Below are 14,039 nucleotides of genomic sequence, written 5' to 3'. Positions count from 1 at the left end.
AGACTGTCTGGACAGACTGTCTGGACAATACAGTCAGTCACTGTTACCACACAGACTGTCTGGACAATACACAGTCACTGTTACCACAGACTGTCTGGACAATACAGTCAGTCACTGTTACCACACAGACTGTCTGGACAATACAGTCAGTCAGTCAGTCTGTTACCACACACAGACTGTCTGGACAATACAGTCAGTCACTGTTACCACACACAGACTGTCTGGACAATACAGTCAGTCACTGTTACCACCACACAGACTGTCTGGACAATACAGTCAGTCACTGTTACACACAGACTGTCTGGACAATACAGTCAGTCACTGTTACCACACACAGACTGTCTGGACAATACAGTCAGTCACTGTTACCACACACACAGACTGTCTGGACAATACAGTCAGTCAATATTACCACACAGACACTGTGGACAATACAGTCAGTCACTGTTACCACACCACAGACTGTCTGGACAATACAGTCAGTTACTGTTACCACCATACAGACTGTCTGGACAATACAGTCAGTCACTGTTACCACACAAACTGTCTGGACAATACAGTCAGTCACTGTTACCACACAGACTGTCTGGACAGACTGTCTGGACAATACAGTCAGTCACTGTTACCACAGTCACACAGACTGTCTGGACAATACAGTCAGTCACTGTTACCACACACACAGACTGTCTGGACAATACAGTCAGTCACTGTTACCACACAGACTGTCTGGACAATACAGTCAGTCACTGTTACCACCACACAGACTGTCTGGACAATACAGTCAGTCACTGTTACCACACAGACTGTCTGGACAATACAGTCAGTCACTGTTACTCACACACAGACTGTCTGGACAATACAGTCAGTCACTGTTACCACACAGACTGTCTGGACAATACAGTCAGTCACTGTTACCACCACACAGACTGTCTGGACAATACAGTCAGTCACTGTTACCACACACAGACTGTCTGGACAATACAGTCAGTCACTGTTACCACACACAGACTGTCTGGACAATACAGTCAGTCACTGTTACCACACACAGACTGTCTGGACAATACAGTCAGTCACTGTTACCACACACAGACTGTCTGGACAATACAGTCAGTCACTGTTACCACACACAGACTGTCTGGACAATACAGTCAGTCACTGTTACCACACACAGACTGTCTGGACAATACAGTCAGTCACTGTTACCACACAGACTGTCTGGACAATACAGTCAGTCACTGTTACTACACACAGACTGTCTGGACAATACAGACAGCCACTGTTACCACACAGTCTGTCTGGACAATACAGTCAATCACTGTTACCCACAGACTGTCTGAACAATAAAGTCAGTCACTGTTACCACACAGACTGTCTGGACAATACAGTCAGTCACTGTTACCACACAGACTGTCTGGACAATACAGTCAGTCACTGTTACCACCACACAGACTGTCTGGACAATACAGTCAGTCACTGTTACCACCACACAGACTGTCTGGACGATACAGTCAGTCACTGTTACCACACACAGACTGTCTGGACAATACAGTCAGTCACTGTTACCACACAGACTGTCTGTCTGGACAATACAGTCAATCACTGTTACCCACAGACTGTCTGGACAATACAGTCAGTCACTGTTACCACACACACAGACTGTCTGGACAATACAGTCAGTCACTGTTACCACACAGACTGTCTGGACAATACAGTCAGTCACTGTTACCTGGACAATACAGTCAGACTGTGTCTGGACAATACAGTCAGTCACTGTTACCACACACAGACTGTCTGGACAATACAGTCAGTCACTGTTATGGCACAGACTGTCTGGACAATACAGTCAGTCACTGTTACCACACAGACTGTCTGGACAATACAGTCAGTCACTGTTACCACACAGACTGTCTGGACAATACAGTCAGTCACTGTTACCACACACAGACTGTCTGGACAATACAGTCAGTCACTGTTACCACACACAGACTGTCTGGACAATACAGTCAGTCACTGTTACCACACACAGACTGTCTGGACAATACAGTCAGTCACTGTTACCACACAGACTGTCTGGACAATACAGTCAGTCACTGTTACCACCACACAGACTGTCTGGACAATACAGTCAGTCACTGTTACCACACACAGACTGTCTGGACAATACAGTCAGTCACTGTTACCACCACACAGACTGTCTGGACAATACAGTCAGTTACTGTTACCACCATACAGACTGTCTGGACAACACAGTCAGTCACTGTTACCACCACACAGACAATACAGTCAGTCACTGTTACCACACACAGACTGTCTGGACAATACAGTCAGTCACTGTTACCACCACACAGACTGTCTGGACAATACAGTCAGTCACTGTTACCACACACACAGACTGTCTGGACAATACAGTCAGTCACTGTTACCTCACAGACTGTCTGGACAATACAGTCAGTCACTGTTACCACACAGACTGTCTGGACAATACAGTCAGTCACTGTTACCACCACACAGACTGTCTGGACAATACAGTCAGTCACTGTTACCACACAGACTGTCTGGACAATACAGTCAGTCACTGTTACCACACAGACTGTCTGGACAATACAGTCAGTCACTGTTACCACACAGACTGACTATCAAGACAATACAGTCAGTTACTGTTACCACACAGACTTTCTGGACAATTCAGACAGTCACTGTTACCACCATACAGACTGTCTGGACAATACAGTCAGTCATTGTTACCACCACACAGACTGTCTGGAAAATACAGTCAGTCACTGTCACTGTGTCTGGACAATACAGTCAGTCACTGTTACACACAGACTGTCTGGACAATACAGTCAGTCACTGTTACCACACAGACTGTCTGGACAATACAGTCAGTCACTGTTACCAGAGTCGTCTGTGAATGCTACCCCTCATGCCGGCTCGCTCATCATATTAGCTACCATTCTGCTATAAAGAAAACTAACGAAATGTAAGTGTATTTGCAGGTTTCTGAAATGATTCCTGTAAGGAAAGATACTCAGGATGATAAGAATCAGTCAAAGCCTTAATGTCATCCACATTAGAACGAACAACTCGAAAGTTCCACTGTATCAAAGTAACCATTTTTATTTTTGACCTCAATAAATATTGCCCTGAGTCAAGTGGACAAGTCTCTGTTGGTGGACTTAGATTCCAGCAACTGAGGACGTAAACTAATAATCGTTCTCCTTTTTGGGGCTGAAAAAGATGGGCTCAAGAGACGTCAGTAGCTGGGGCCAAAGGAAATATCGTTCTCCTTCTTGGGGCTGAAAAAGATAGGCTCAAGAGGCGTCAGAAGCTGGGGCCAAAGGAAATGAATTCGGGGGAACCTCTCCTCCCCCAATAGGACCAGACAAATGACCCTTGGGGCTCAACCCCAGGACCACAAATTTACAGGAATTCAAGGTCAAAGTGTGTGTTGGTGTTGGACCCCTCATCTATCAGGACCTTTCCTCCCCTTCAAGAGTCGCCACGCATGACTAATGTTAAACTACTATATCAGTATTCACGTAATGTGTGTAATGTTAAAATATGACATTAGTATACACATCATATGGTTAATGGTCAAAATATGTCGTTAGTATAAACACCACATGGGTAATAATTAAAATATGACATCAGTATAAACATCATATGGATAATTAGTATACACTGATGGGTAATGTTAAGTATGATGTTAGTATACACTGATGGGTAATGTTAAGTATGATGTTAGTATACACTGATGGGTAATGTTAAGTATGATGTTAGTATTCACTGATGGGTAATGTTAAGTATGATGTTAGTATTCACTGATGGGTAATGTTAAGTATGATGTTAGTATACACTGATGGGTAATGTTAAGTATTATATTAGTATACACTGATGGGTAATGTTAAGTATGGTGTTAGTATTCACTGATGGGTAATGTTAAGTATGATGTTAGTATACACTGATGGGTAATGTTAAGTATGATGTTAGTATACACTGATGGGTAATGTTAAGTATGATGTTAGTATACACTGATGGGTAATGTTAAGTATTATATTAGTATACACTGATGGGTAATGTTAAGTATGATATTAGTATACACTGATGGGTAATGTTAAGTATGGTGTTAGTATTCACTGATGGGTAATGTTAAGTATGATGTTAGTATACACTGATGGGTAATGTTAAGTGTGATGTTAGTATACACTGATGGGTAATGTTAAGTATGATGTTAGTATACACTGATGGGTAATGTTAAGTATGATGTTAGTATACACTGATGGGTAATGTTAAGTATGATGCTAGTATACACTGATGAGTAATGTTAAGTATTATATTAGTATACACTGATGGGTAATGTTAAGTATGATGTTAGTATACACTGATGGGTAATGTTAAGTATGGTGTTAGTATTCACTGATGGGTAATGTTAAGTATGATGTTAGTATACACTGATGGGTAATGTTAAGTATGATGTTAGTATACACTGATGGGTAATGTTAAGTATGATATTAGTATACACTGATGGGTAATGTTAAGTATGGTGTTAGTATTCACTGATGGTTGATGTTAAAGTATGATGTTAGTATACACTGATGGTTGATGTTAAAGTATGATGTTAGTATAGATGTTGTGAATATTCATATTTTCAATGTCTAGTTGTTTCAGAGTTATTGTAAATAGTGATATTTTTAATATCTATATTTGAGGCCCTACATGGCCAGGTGGTTAACCGTCCCTGATACAGCAGTGTAAGATTTCAGGGAAGATAGACTGCCAACCCTTGAGCTACTTTTTCGCTATCAATAATGGAGTTACCCGCAGTGTTATAACGCCCTCCCGACTGAAAAGGCGAGCATGTGTGGCGTGATGAGGATTCGAACACTCGACCCTCAGATTGCTAATCGAACACTCTAATCAATTAGAATATACCGTGTCCAATAACGTCAGTATTTCTGCAGTAGTTTTATAGAATGTATAATTGCTATCTGTGAAACTACGTGGTGACCTTTGTAATTCTTAAAATTCTCTATTCGTAATAAATGCGTGGGCCCGGCATAGCCAGGTGGTTTAAGGCATTCGACTCGTAATCTGAGGGTCGCACAAAACATGCTCGACCCTTTCAGTCGTAGGGGCGTTATAATGTGACGGTCAATCCCACTATTTGTTGGTAAAATATTAGCCCAAGAGTTGGCGGTGGGTAGTGATGACTAGTTGCATTCCCTCTAGTCCTACACTGCTAAATTAGGGACGGCTAGCGCAGATAGCCCTCGAGTAGATTTGCGCGGAATTCAAGAAAACAAAACAAACAAACTGAATGCGTGTGATAAGTTAATAGTCATCTAATTTGGTAAGGTTAAACAATAAGTTGTTCATTCATTATATTTAGTAGTAAATTATTGGTTGCAATAGCTGTGCCATTTAAACAATACTTAAGTTTTATTTGAAAGCGAAACCAAAGTTGTCCTACATAACATTGTGTGAAAGAAGCTATGAACACTTTAAAAATATATCCCGTACTTTCACAAGACTTGTGTACCCAAAGTGTATCAATTTCCAATATCGTTAGACACTCTGAAAGACAGTTTTAATCTTCTACAGATGGATAAACAGTAAGTAATTCGATATTTATTATTAGTTATATGAGGGATATCTACGTTAGCCGTCCCTAATTTAGCAGTGCGAGACTAGAGGGAAGGCAGCTAGTCATCACCATCCACCGCCAACTCTTTGGCTACAATTTTACCAATGAATAGTGGGATTGTCTGTTACATTATAACGCTCACACAGCTGTGACGAGGATTCGAACCCACGACCCTCAGATTACGAGTCAAGTGCCTTAATTACCTGGTCGTGCTTGGCCTACTGTATGAGTACAGCTGTTAAAATATGCAAACTTAAGGTTTTAACATCATAAGATCTGAACATTCATCATATGTAAAGGTATAGTGTCCGCATTTGTAAAATTCGTATAAGTTAAAACTATAAAGTGTCATGTGTTATATGAACCGTTTTGTCAAGTTTAAACTTAAACTCAAATTGCTCCATAGTGTTAGATCGGAACGTCTGCGGACTCACACCGCTAAAACCCAAGTTTCGATACCGGTGGTGGGCACAGCACAAATAGCTCATTGTGCAGCTTTGTGCTTAATTCCAAACAAGTCCAAAACAAATAAGTAAAAGTGTAAGCTTAATAATTACATAATATTTAATAAACGTTCAATTGTTCCCCGCTGGTACAGCGGTAAGTCTACGAACTTATAACGCAAAAATCAGGGTGTTTTATTCCACTATGTGGACTCAGCAGATAGCCCGAAAATACACTAACACGTTCCGTTTTTGACGCACGTTCAGACACACTTAAAAACAATTTGTTTTAGTAATACGATGTATACGTAGGAGACAATTCACCTTTGTAAAACATATGTAACTGAGCTGTCTCGTACAGTTATAACATTAGTTAAACTGATGAAAGTCTAAGTTTTAATTAATACATAATATTGTTCTTCCTGGAACATTTAAATGGCCAAGAAATGTAATTAATAATATAGGGATAAGTGTCCTTTATTTAGCACGTCTTAATTATAAATTACACTATGTAACACAAATTTTGTTCCTGGATAGTATGTGTTATTTTTTAATTGCTTGTATTGTAAAAGTACAGAAAATGGCCACTATTGCCTTCTAACTTTGCTTTTGTGACCTGGATAATGAAATTTAGAAATTAACCTATTTTATATGTAAAAACGGGCAAATTTGCACATTTTCATTTACATAAGGTCTGAATAAAACAACATAGGAATCGAGATTTACATGTATTTATACTGAAGTTATACAAAAATGTTCAGAAGTGAGTAGTTTTTCGAGATTTTCGACTGTAATGTAAATCACTTTCACGTATCAGCCCCCAAATGTAGTCTTCCATCATGTTTTCGTTCTTAGCTCCCAGGTCACAAAAGTTTGAAGAGAAAAATAGGACTTTTCCCATTTATTTTAGCATAAGCAATTGTGAAATAACACTTTCTGTCCAGGAACAAGAAAAGGTAAAAATTTTGTTACATAGTGTGTTTGTGTGTGTTTTTTTTTATAGCAAAGCCACATCGGTCTATCTGCTGAGCCCACCGCGGGGAATCGAACCGCTGATTTTAGCGTTGTAAATCTGTAGACTTACCGCTGTAATTCAGGGGGACTAATTAACTAATGACTTACTGTTAAGACGATTTTATTGTAAATGAATTAATTAACTGATAAATTATTGATTTGAAACCGATTAAATACAGTCATGTTTCGATTCTTCCAACTCACTGCGACCCGGTATGGTCATGTGGTTTGGGCGCTCGACTCCTAATCTGAGGGTTGCGGGTTCGATTTCCGTCACACATGCTCGCCTTTTCAGCCGTGGGAGAGTTATAATATTTCTGTCAATTCCACTATTCGTTGGTAAGAGAGCAACCCAAGAATTGGCGGTGGGTGGTATTTATTCGCTGTTTTTCCTGTGACCTACCACTGCTTAATTAGAAACAGTTAGCCCAGACAGCCTCGGAGAAGCTTAGAGAGAAATTTTAAAAATAGCAAACCAGTTTAGTTTCAGCGGTATTATAAATAATGTTTTAAAAGTTGTTGTCGCAATTATCGAGAATATATTTAACGTTTAATTTAAGGTTGCTTCTGTCGATGTAAATATAAAAATTAATTATTTGAAAATAATTAGTTATTATGATCTCTAATTGGTTAAAAAGAACTTTTCTATTTCGTATCTTGATAAATCACACAATATCTCAATTACTTAATATTAACCGAACGGGTGTGTTTACGAGACACATGGTATACGTATAATCAGTAATTGATATATTTATAGATACATCTTTCATTATACACCCGTTATCTCTAATGAAAGTTAGTTAATGTCATAAAGTGGGTTGTTTTATTGTGTAAGACACAGAGCTTTTTATGTCATAATATAATACCATATTCAGCCCAGCTTGTCAATTCATATAAAAACACGGTGACTTGAGTAGCCACAAATTTCAACGGCAGAAAATCTGAACAGATCGAAAGATGAAGACCACAGCTTTACTTACGGTTCTGAGCGTTCTCGTCCACTTTGCTTCAGCACAACCCATCGTTAGTGGAGAAGGTGACGGTAAGGTCCACCGCAATCACCAGTTGCCGTCAATCCAACGGAAGAGTTTATATGGAGCAGTAAGTACATGAAACTTTCACTGTTTTAGTTTTTAAAGAAAATTATCAGAAACAAGTTTGTTTGTGTTTTTGTTTGTTTTGAATTTCGCACAAAGCTACTCGAGGGCCATCTGTGCTAGCCGTCCCTAATTTTGCAGTGTAAGACTAGAGGGAAGGCAGCTAGTCATCACCATCCACCGCCAACTCTTGGGCTACTCTTTAACCAACGAATAGTGGGATTGACCGTAACATTATATCGCCCCCACGGCTGATAGGGCGAGCATGTTTGGCGCGACGGGGATGCGAACCAGAAACAAATAAACAAAAATTTGTTCGCTGATTTAAAAAAATATAAGTGGTAAATATTATCCCCCCTTTCGGCCCGGCATGGCCAGCTTAGTTGAGGTGTTCGACTCGTAATCCGAGGGTCGCGAGTTCGAATCCCCATTCCACGAAACATGCTGTCTCTATCAGGCGTGGGGGCGTCATAATGTGACTCTCAAATAGTTCATAAAAGAGTAGCCCAAGAGTTGATGGTGGGTGGTGACGATTGCCTTATCTTTAGTCGTACATTGCTAAATTAGGGACGGCTAGCCCTCGTATGGTCCGAACTTGTGGTCAGTGGTGTGCTGTCAGGCTGATGGTCAAATTCCTTCATCACGTCAGACAAGAGTAATCCACGGTGAGCTGTGGATCATATTGACTAGTTGCTATCCATCTGGTCTATCATTTCGACACAAAGGACCATTGTACGCAAATTGTGTTGTTCATCCAAATCTCTGAGAAAAAATAATGGTCATTTTTACATGCATGTAATACTTACAGTGTTTTCAAAGCATACTGAAAGTTATTGTAAACTCTCATGAGTTAAAACAATAGTAGTGAACTTAAGCCCTGAGTGTACTTCTAATAACAGTATATAAGAGTACCTGAATCAAGAGTGAATATCAGAACCGTTTTTGAGGCACACCAGTCACAGCGAGACAAGGACAGAAACATTATAGACTCTCAGAAGCTCAAAAGGGAAACTGAACTCTTGTAACACTAAAAACAGGGTTTTGATGCCCGTGGTGATGACTGCACCGAAAGACCGTTGTTCACATTTATACTTTACAAAAAACAAATAATATATTATTAAAATGATATTCAAAGTAAATTAGTTATTACTTGTTTATCTAATTTCAAGCTCATTTTTCTATTTTTATTGATATTGACTCAGGGAAAGTGCTAATAAAAACACTGAGAGTGCAAATCTGGTGATAGGTCTAATCGAAACGTTATGAACGTGAATTTTTTATTGTATTTTTAATTTCATTTTGTTTCTTTGTTGAGAATTTTTTGTCAGTCATCACCACCCTCCGCCAACTCTTGGGCTACTCTTTTACCAACAAGTAGTGGGATTGACCGACGCGTTATAATGTCCACACGACTGAGAGGGCGAGCCTGTATGGGACGTGGATTCGAACCCGCTTACCTCAGGTTACAAGTAGAGCGCTCTAACAGTTTGGTCATGACGGGCCAGAAAAAACTATAAGTAGAATATTTTGTTTATGAAAACGTGTAGTACATTAAATACGTATAATTTTATTTTAAACAATTTCAATGTCAACACAATATATTTATATGATACCTTAAGAAAAACTAGATAAACAAACTTTGAGTTTAACGTCACATGGAGTAGATTTTTTAACTACAATCTAGTATCACAACGTGTGGTATTTGACTACCTACCCATCCTCTCGTGTATCAATTGAAAGTTACAGATATTTCTTTATGTACCTTTGCAAGAAAATTCTTAGAATATGAAATTCCCGAACAAGAAGGTTTACGTACGTTAGAATGGTTAGTTATTTTATCTCTATGTGATGTATATGAATCAATCACTGTGTCAATTTTTCATCTCGTTATATTTTATATATAAATGGACTTAAATGATCAGATCCAGAGCTTGTAATCCGTGGCTTAGCCTACACAAATTTCAGATTTGAATACTATCAACACTAAATGGGCGTATATGGAAGTCGAAAGATTAGACGTCAGCCATGTAATTTGGTTGAATTGAAGAGAGTAACGTGAGATATTTGAAACAATAATTCAAAACCACACATTGATAAAATTATGGTAGAGTGAAAGCAAAGAGAAAGTAGCTTGTAGAATACAGAATTTATTCATTGACCTTTCGTATTGCACTAATGACAAATGAACCATTTATATATCCACATTTAGAATAACTAATATTAAAAGCTGTAAATATATATATATATCGTATGATTATTTCATGATACAGTCAAGGAATATGGAAATTTTCCCATTTCCAGTACTTTTGTAATTAAATTTGTAAAGTTTACCCATTTGTCATTATTTTGTAAAGTTTTAATATGACAAATTACTGTTCAAAATTTCATATTCTCAGTTATCAGTTTTGTAAACACCTAAAAAGGGGATAACAACAGATATTAACTCTCAAACATGAATTATTAACACATATAGGGTTACTTTTTTAGACAGATTTTTCGCTAAACTTCCGGGTTCTGAAACATCTACAAGAGTTTCTGCAATCTGAGCTCATGAAGGAAGGAAAGGAAAATGGAAACCCCAAGGGCATAATTATCGAAAGACTGAAAATGATAATTCGTAAAAGTAAGACAGGTAATTTTGTTTTTACTAAACATGTTATATGAAACGGGAAATTGATTCAATTTGTTCAAGGTTTTTCAAAGTGTTGTGTTTTTGGGAAAATCAAAGAAATTTTGGCAAAAAGAAAGTTTGTGTTTTTCATTGTTTGTTTATTAATTTCGCGCAAAGCAATAAGAGGGCTATCAGCGCTAGCCGTCTCTAATTTTGTTTGTTTTAGAATTTGGTACAAAGACTAGAGCGAAGGCAGCTACAAATCAACACCCCCTGCCAACTCTCGGGCTACTCTTTTACGGGGATTCGAACCCGCGACCCTCAGATTACGCGTCCAGCGCTACTACCTGGTCATGCCGGGCCGCCTCTTTTTTTCTATGAATAATTTTGAAAATTCTTCATTTTTTTTACAATTCTTCCTTTTTCATGTTTTTGTTTGTTTCCAACACAACATTATGAATGGATAACCTAGTTTCACGAATCACATGTTTCAGTTCATAAAAGTTATTTTGGTTAGTTATGGCAAGATTCAGTTTTCAAAAAGCCCCGGAGATGAAATATGAGAGGGGGTTAAATCGGGCGAACTTCAGGACCATTTAATACGTCCTCCCGTACTAATCCAAAGATCTGGAAAACTTTGAGTAAAAAACATTTTAGTAACTCTAAGAAGAATGAGCAGTGCTACTGTTGAAAAATAGCTTTTTATAACAATCCACAGTTTCTCAAAGTTGTAGAATAAAGAAACTTGTAGCATGTGAAGATACGAATTTCCAGTATCAGTTTCTTTATCAAAGAAATAATAACAACAATTTAATGCAACACTTACAAACCTGCTACTTGTATTTGTATTTAATTTTATTTTTTACTTAATCATTTTCGGACACCATGTGTATATGTATATATATATATATATAAGGTGTTTGGAAATGGTAAAAATCATTGTTTCTGAATTTCGCACAAAGCTACTCGAGGGCTATCTGTGCTAGCCGTCCCTAATTTAGCAGTGTAAGACTAGAGGGAAGGCGGCTAGTCATCACCACCCACCGCCAACGCTTGAGCTACTTTTTTACCAACGAATAGTGGGATTGACAGTCACATTATAACGCCCCCACGGCTGAAAAGGCGAGCATGTTTAGTGTGACGAGAATGCAAACCTGAGACACTCAAATTACGAGTCGCACGCCTTAACACGCTTGGCTTTGCCGGGCCCGTAAAATCTCATATTGTCCTGAAGCGTCCTCTAACGATAAGGAATGAACATTCTCATCACACCACGTTTAATTTATACAGTTATAGAACAAGTTTAGGACAGCCACTGTTCAAAAGAAAATAAAAAAAGAGATAATTTTGATTTTACTGTTACAGTGTGATGCATTCGATGCAATAATTGACCAGATATGGCCAAGTGGTTGGTGTACTCGGATTGTGGTTTAGAAGGTTTATGGTTTGTGCCACGGATGCGCTCTATTAGTGACCGTCAAATTCTTGGCCAAATTGTTCTCGAATATTAGATAATAATTAGGGACAGTTATGCGCAGATACATCTTCTATACCTTTGAGGAATAAATATGAAACAAATAAACAACATGTTCCACATTTTTATGTTCTGTCGATACAGATACTTCCAAATATCATTCTTAGTCGAATTTTACAGTAATTTTATTGGTGAATACAATTCAATCCAGGTATTATAATTTGACCCGATGTTTTGAACTATTTAAGTAAGCCATCTTTGACTTATGTGTTCAAATGAGAAACCCCAATCATCTAAACTTACCACAACTTCCGAGATATGTATAGAATTTCAGCATCTAATTCATTATTCAGTTTTATGTTTTCGTTTCATGGTTAATTGATTTATATAACTAAGTGTTTCTAGTTGTTTGGTTTTCACTAATGTGTATGTCGGTGTTATAAAGGGTATTGGTTTCATGGTTTGATATATGTGAATATAGATACATATGTATATTCACTCTTTGAAATTTAAATTGCACATTTAACTTAGCTTATGAATATGCAACTAAGCCTAATCTCCTAAATTAGCTGAACCATCAAAGGTATTATTGGGATTATGGGCGATAATATATAAAATAGATAAACGTCGTTACCGAAATGTCGAATTATTGTATTGTAAACATCATAAGCTTTTGTTTTATTGTGGTTTATTTTTAATATCAGTCACTTTGGTTATTTTATTTCTAAAATAAATAAATCATTCTTTTTTAGCGATGATTCATTATTTGTTTGTTTTTTATACAATCAGAAGTTATTGATACTTTATTGTATCTACTAAGTTAGGGTAAATTTGATCAAAAATACTTATCGATTTTGATTATTATATTTCACATGCCTAATGTTGACACTTTCGTTTCAGCTCGTTTGTGCAAAATTAAAGTTTGTACAATGACAGTCTAGGCTGATCCAAGAGCAGAAAACCGGGAAAGACGTCAACCCTTCCGATAATTTGATTGAAACATTGTGGCCTTCTATATTGGCCTTTGTGGTTTGTTTTGTGAATCGTGCTGTTTTATTTTGTCGGTATGTTTCCCCAGATATTAAAGATAGTATTTGTTTAAATATTTTAGAAGGTTCTCGCGACCTATTTGAGTAAGCTGTTGTCATAAAGCCTTTCCTTTTCAGAAGCCAACTAGGTGAAACATCAAAAACAACATAAAAATGTTTGTGTAAACTATTGAAACTTACGTCTCTATGAAAGTGATTGTTTTAAAAATAATCGATGTTTTAGTTACTGTAACAATATATGCTACTTTGATTCAATAAATATCCTGTTAAAGCATTGGATTCATGATAATTATTTACTTTTACAAAATCGTACACTGCTGATTTATTTATAATTCCTACCCAATTTTACAAATCTGAAAAACAAATAATTGCGCAATATCTAAGTTTTGTTGCCAGAAACTCATCAACTCGTCAAGGTGTGGCCTCGTGGTTATCATGTCGATATTCGAGACGGAGGTTTCCTGATTCCACACTTTCAGCTTTATTATTAGATCAGATAGCTGGACATGTCTCTTGCAAAGATGATGTGTGCTGCTTGCTGACACTAGGTGTCTCTAGCCTCGTTGTTTAGATTATTGTTTATAAAGCACTACTCGAGTTAAAAAAACTCCAATGTATTTAATGAGTGTACATGGAGCTCAGGGTAGTGTGGCACTGGAGCGATGGATGATGGAAGGTCCAGATACATGATAGCAGATGCATTCTTG

At 37.7% G+C, this 14,039-nt stretch overlaps 1 protein-coding gene across 2 annotated transcripts; it reads left to right on the top strand.

Moving 5' to 3' along the window:
- Window positions 1-8,038: 8,038 nt before the first annotated feature.
- On the top strand, window positions 8,039-13,543 carry LOC143231403 (uncharacterized). Of its 2 annotated transcripts, none has more exons than XM_076465946.1 (3): window positions 8,039-8,202; window positions 10,686-10,821; window positions 13,184-13,543. In XM_076465946.1, the coding sequence occupies exons 1-3, from the start codon at window positions 8,059-8,061 to the stop codon at window positions 13,222-13,224; spliced, it is 321 nt and encodes a 106-aa protein (XP_076322061.1). In that variant the 5' UTR covers window positions 8,039-8,058; the 3' UTR covers window positions 13,225-13,543. The 2 variants fall into 2 exon arrangements, with proteins under 2 accessions (XP_076322061.1, XP_076322060.1); XM_076465945.1 differs by having other exon boundaries at window positions 10,686-10,830.
- The last annotated feature ends 496 nt before the right edge of the window (window positions 13,544-14,039 follow it).

Source organism: Tachypleus tridentatus, chromosome 11 (genome assembly GCF_004210375.1).
Source record: "Tachypleus tridentatus isolate NWPU-2018 chromosome 11, ASM421037v1, whole genome shotgun sequence".
Lineage (NCBI taxonomy): Eukaryota > Metazoa > Arthropoda > Merostomata > Xiphosura > Limulidae > Tachypleus > Tachypleus tridentatus.
This window is presented reverse-complemented; position numbering and strand designations above follow the sequence as displayed.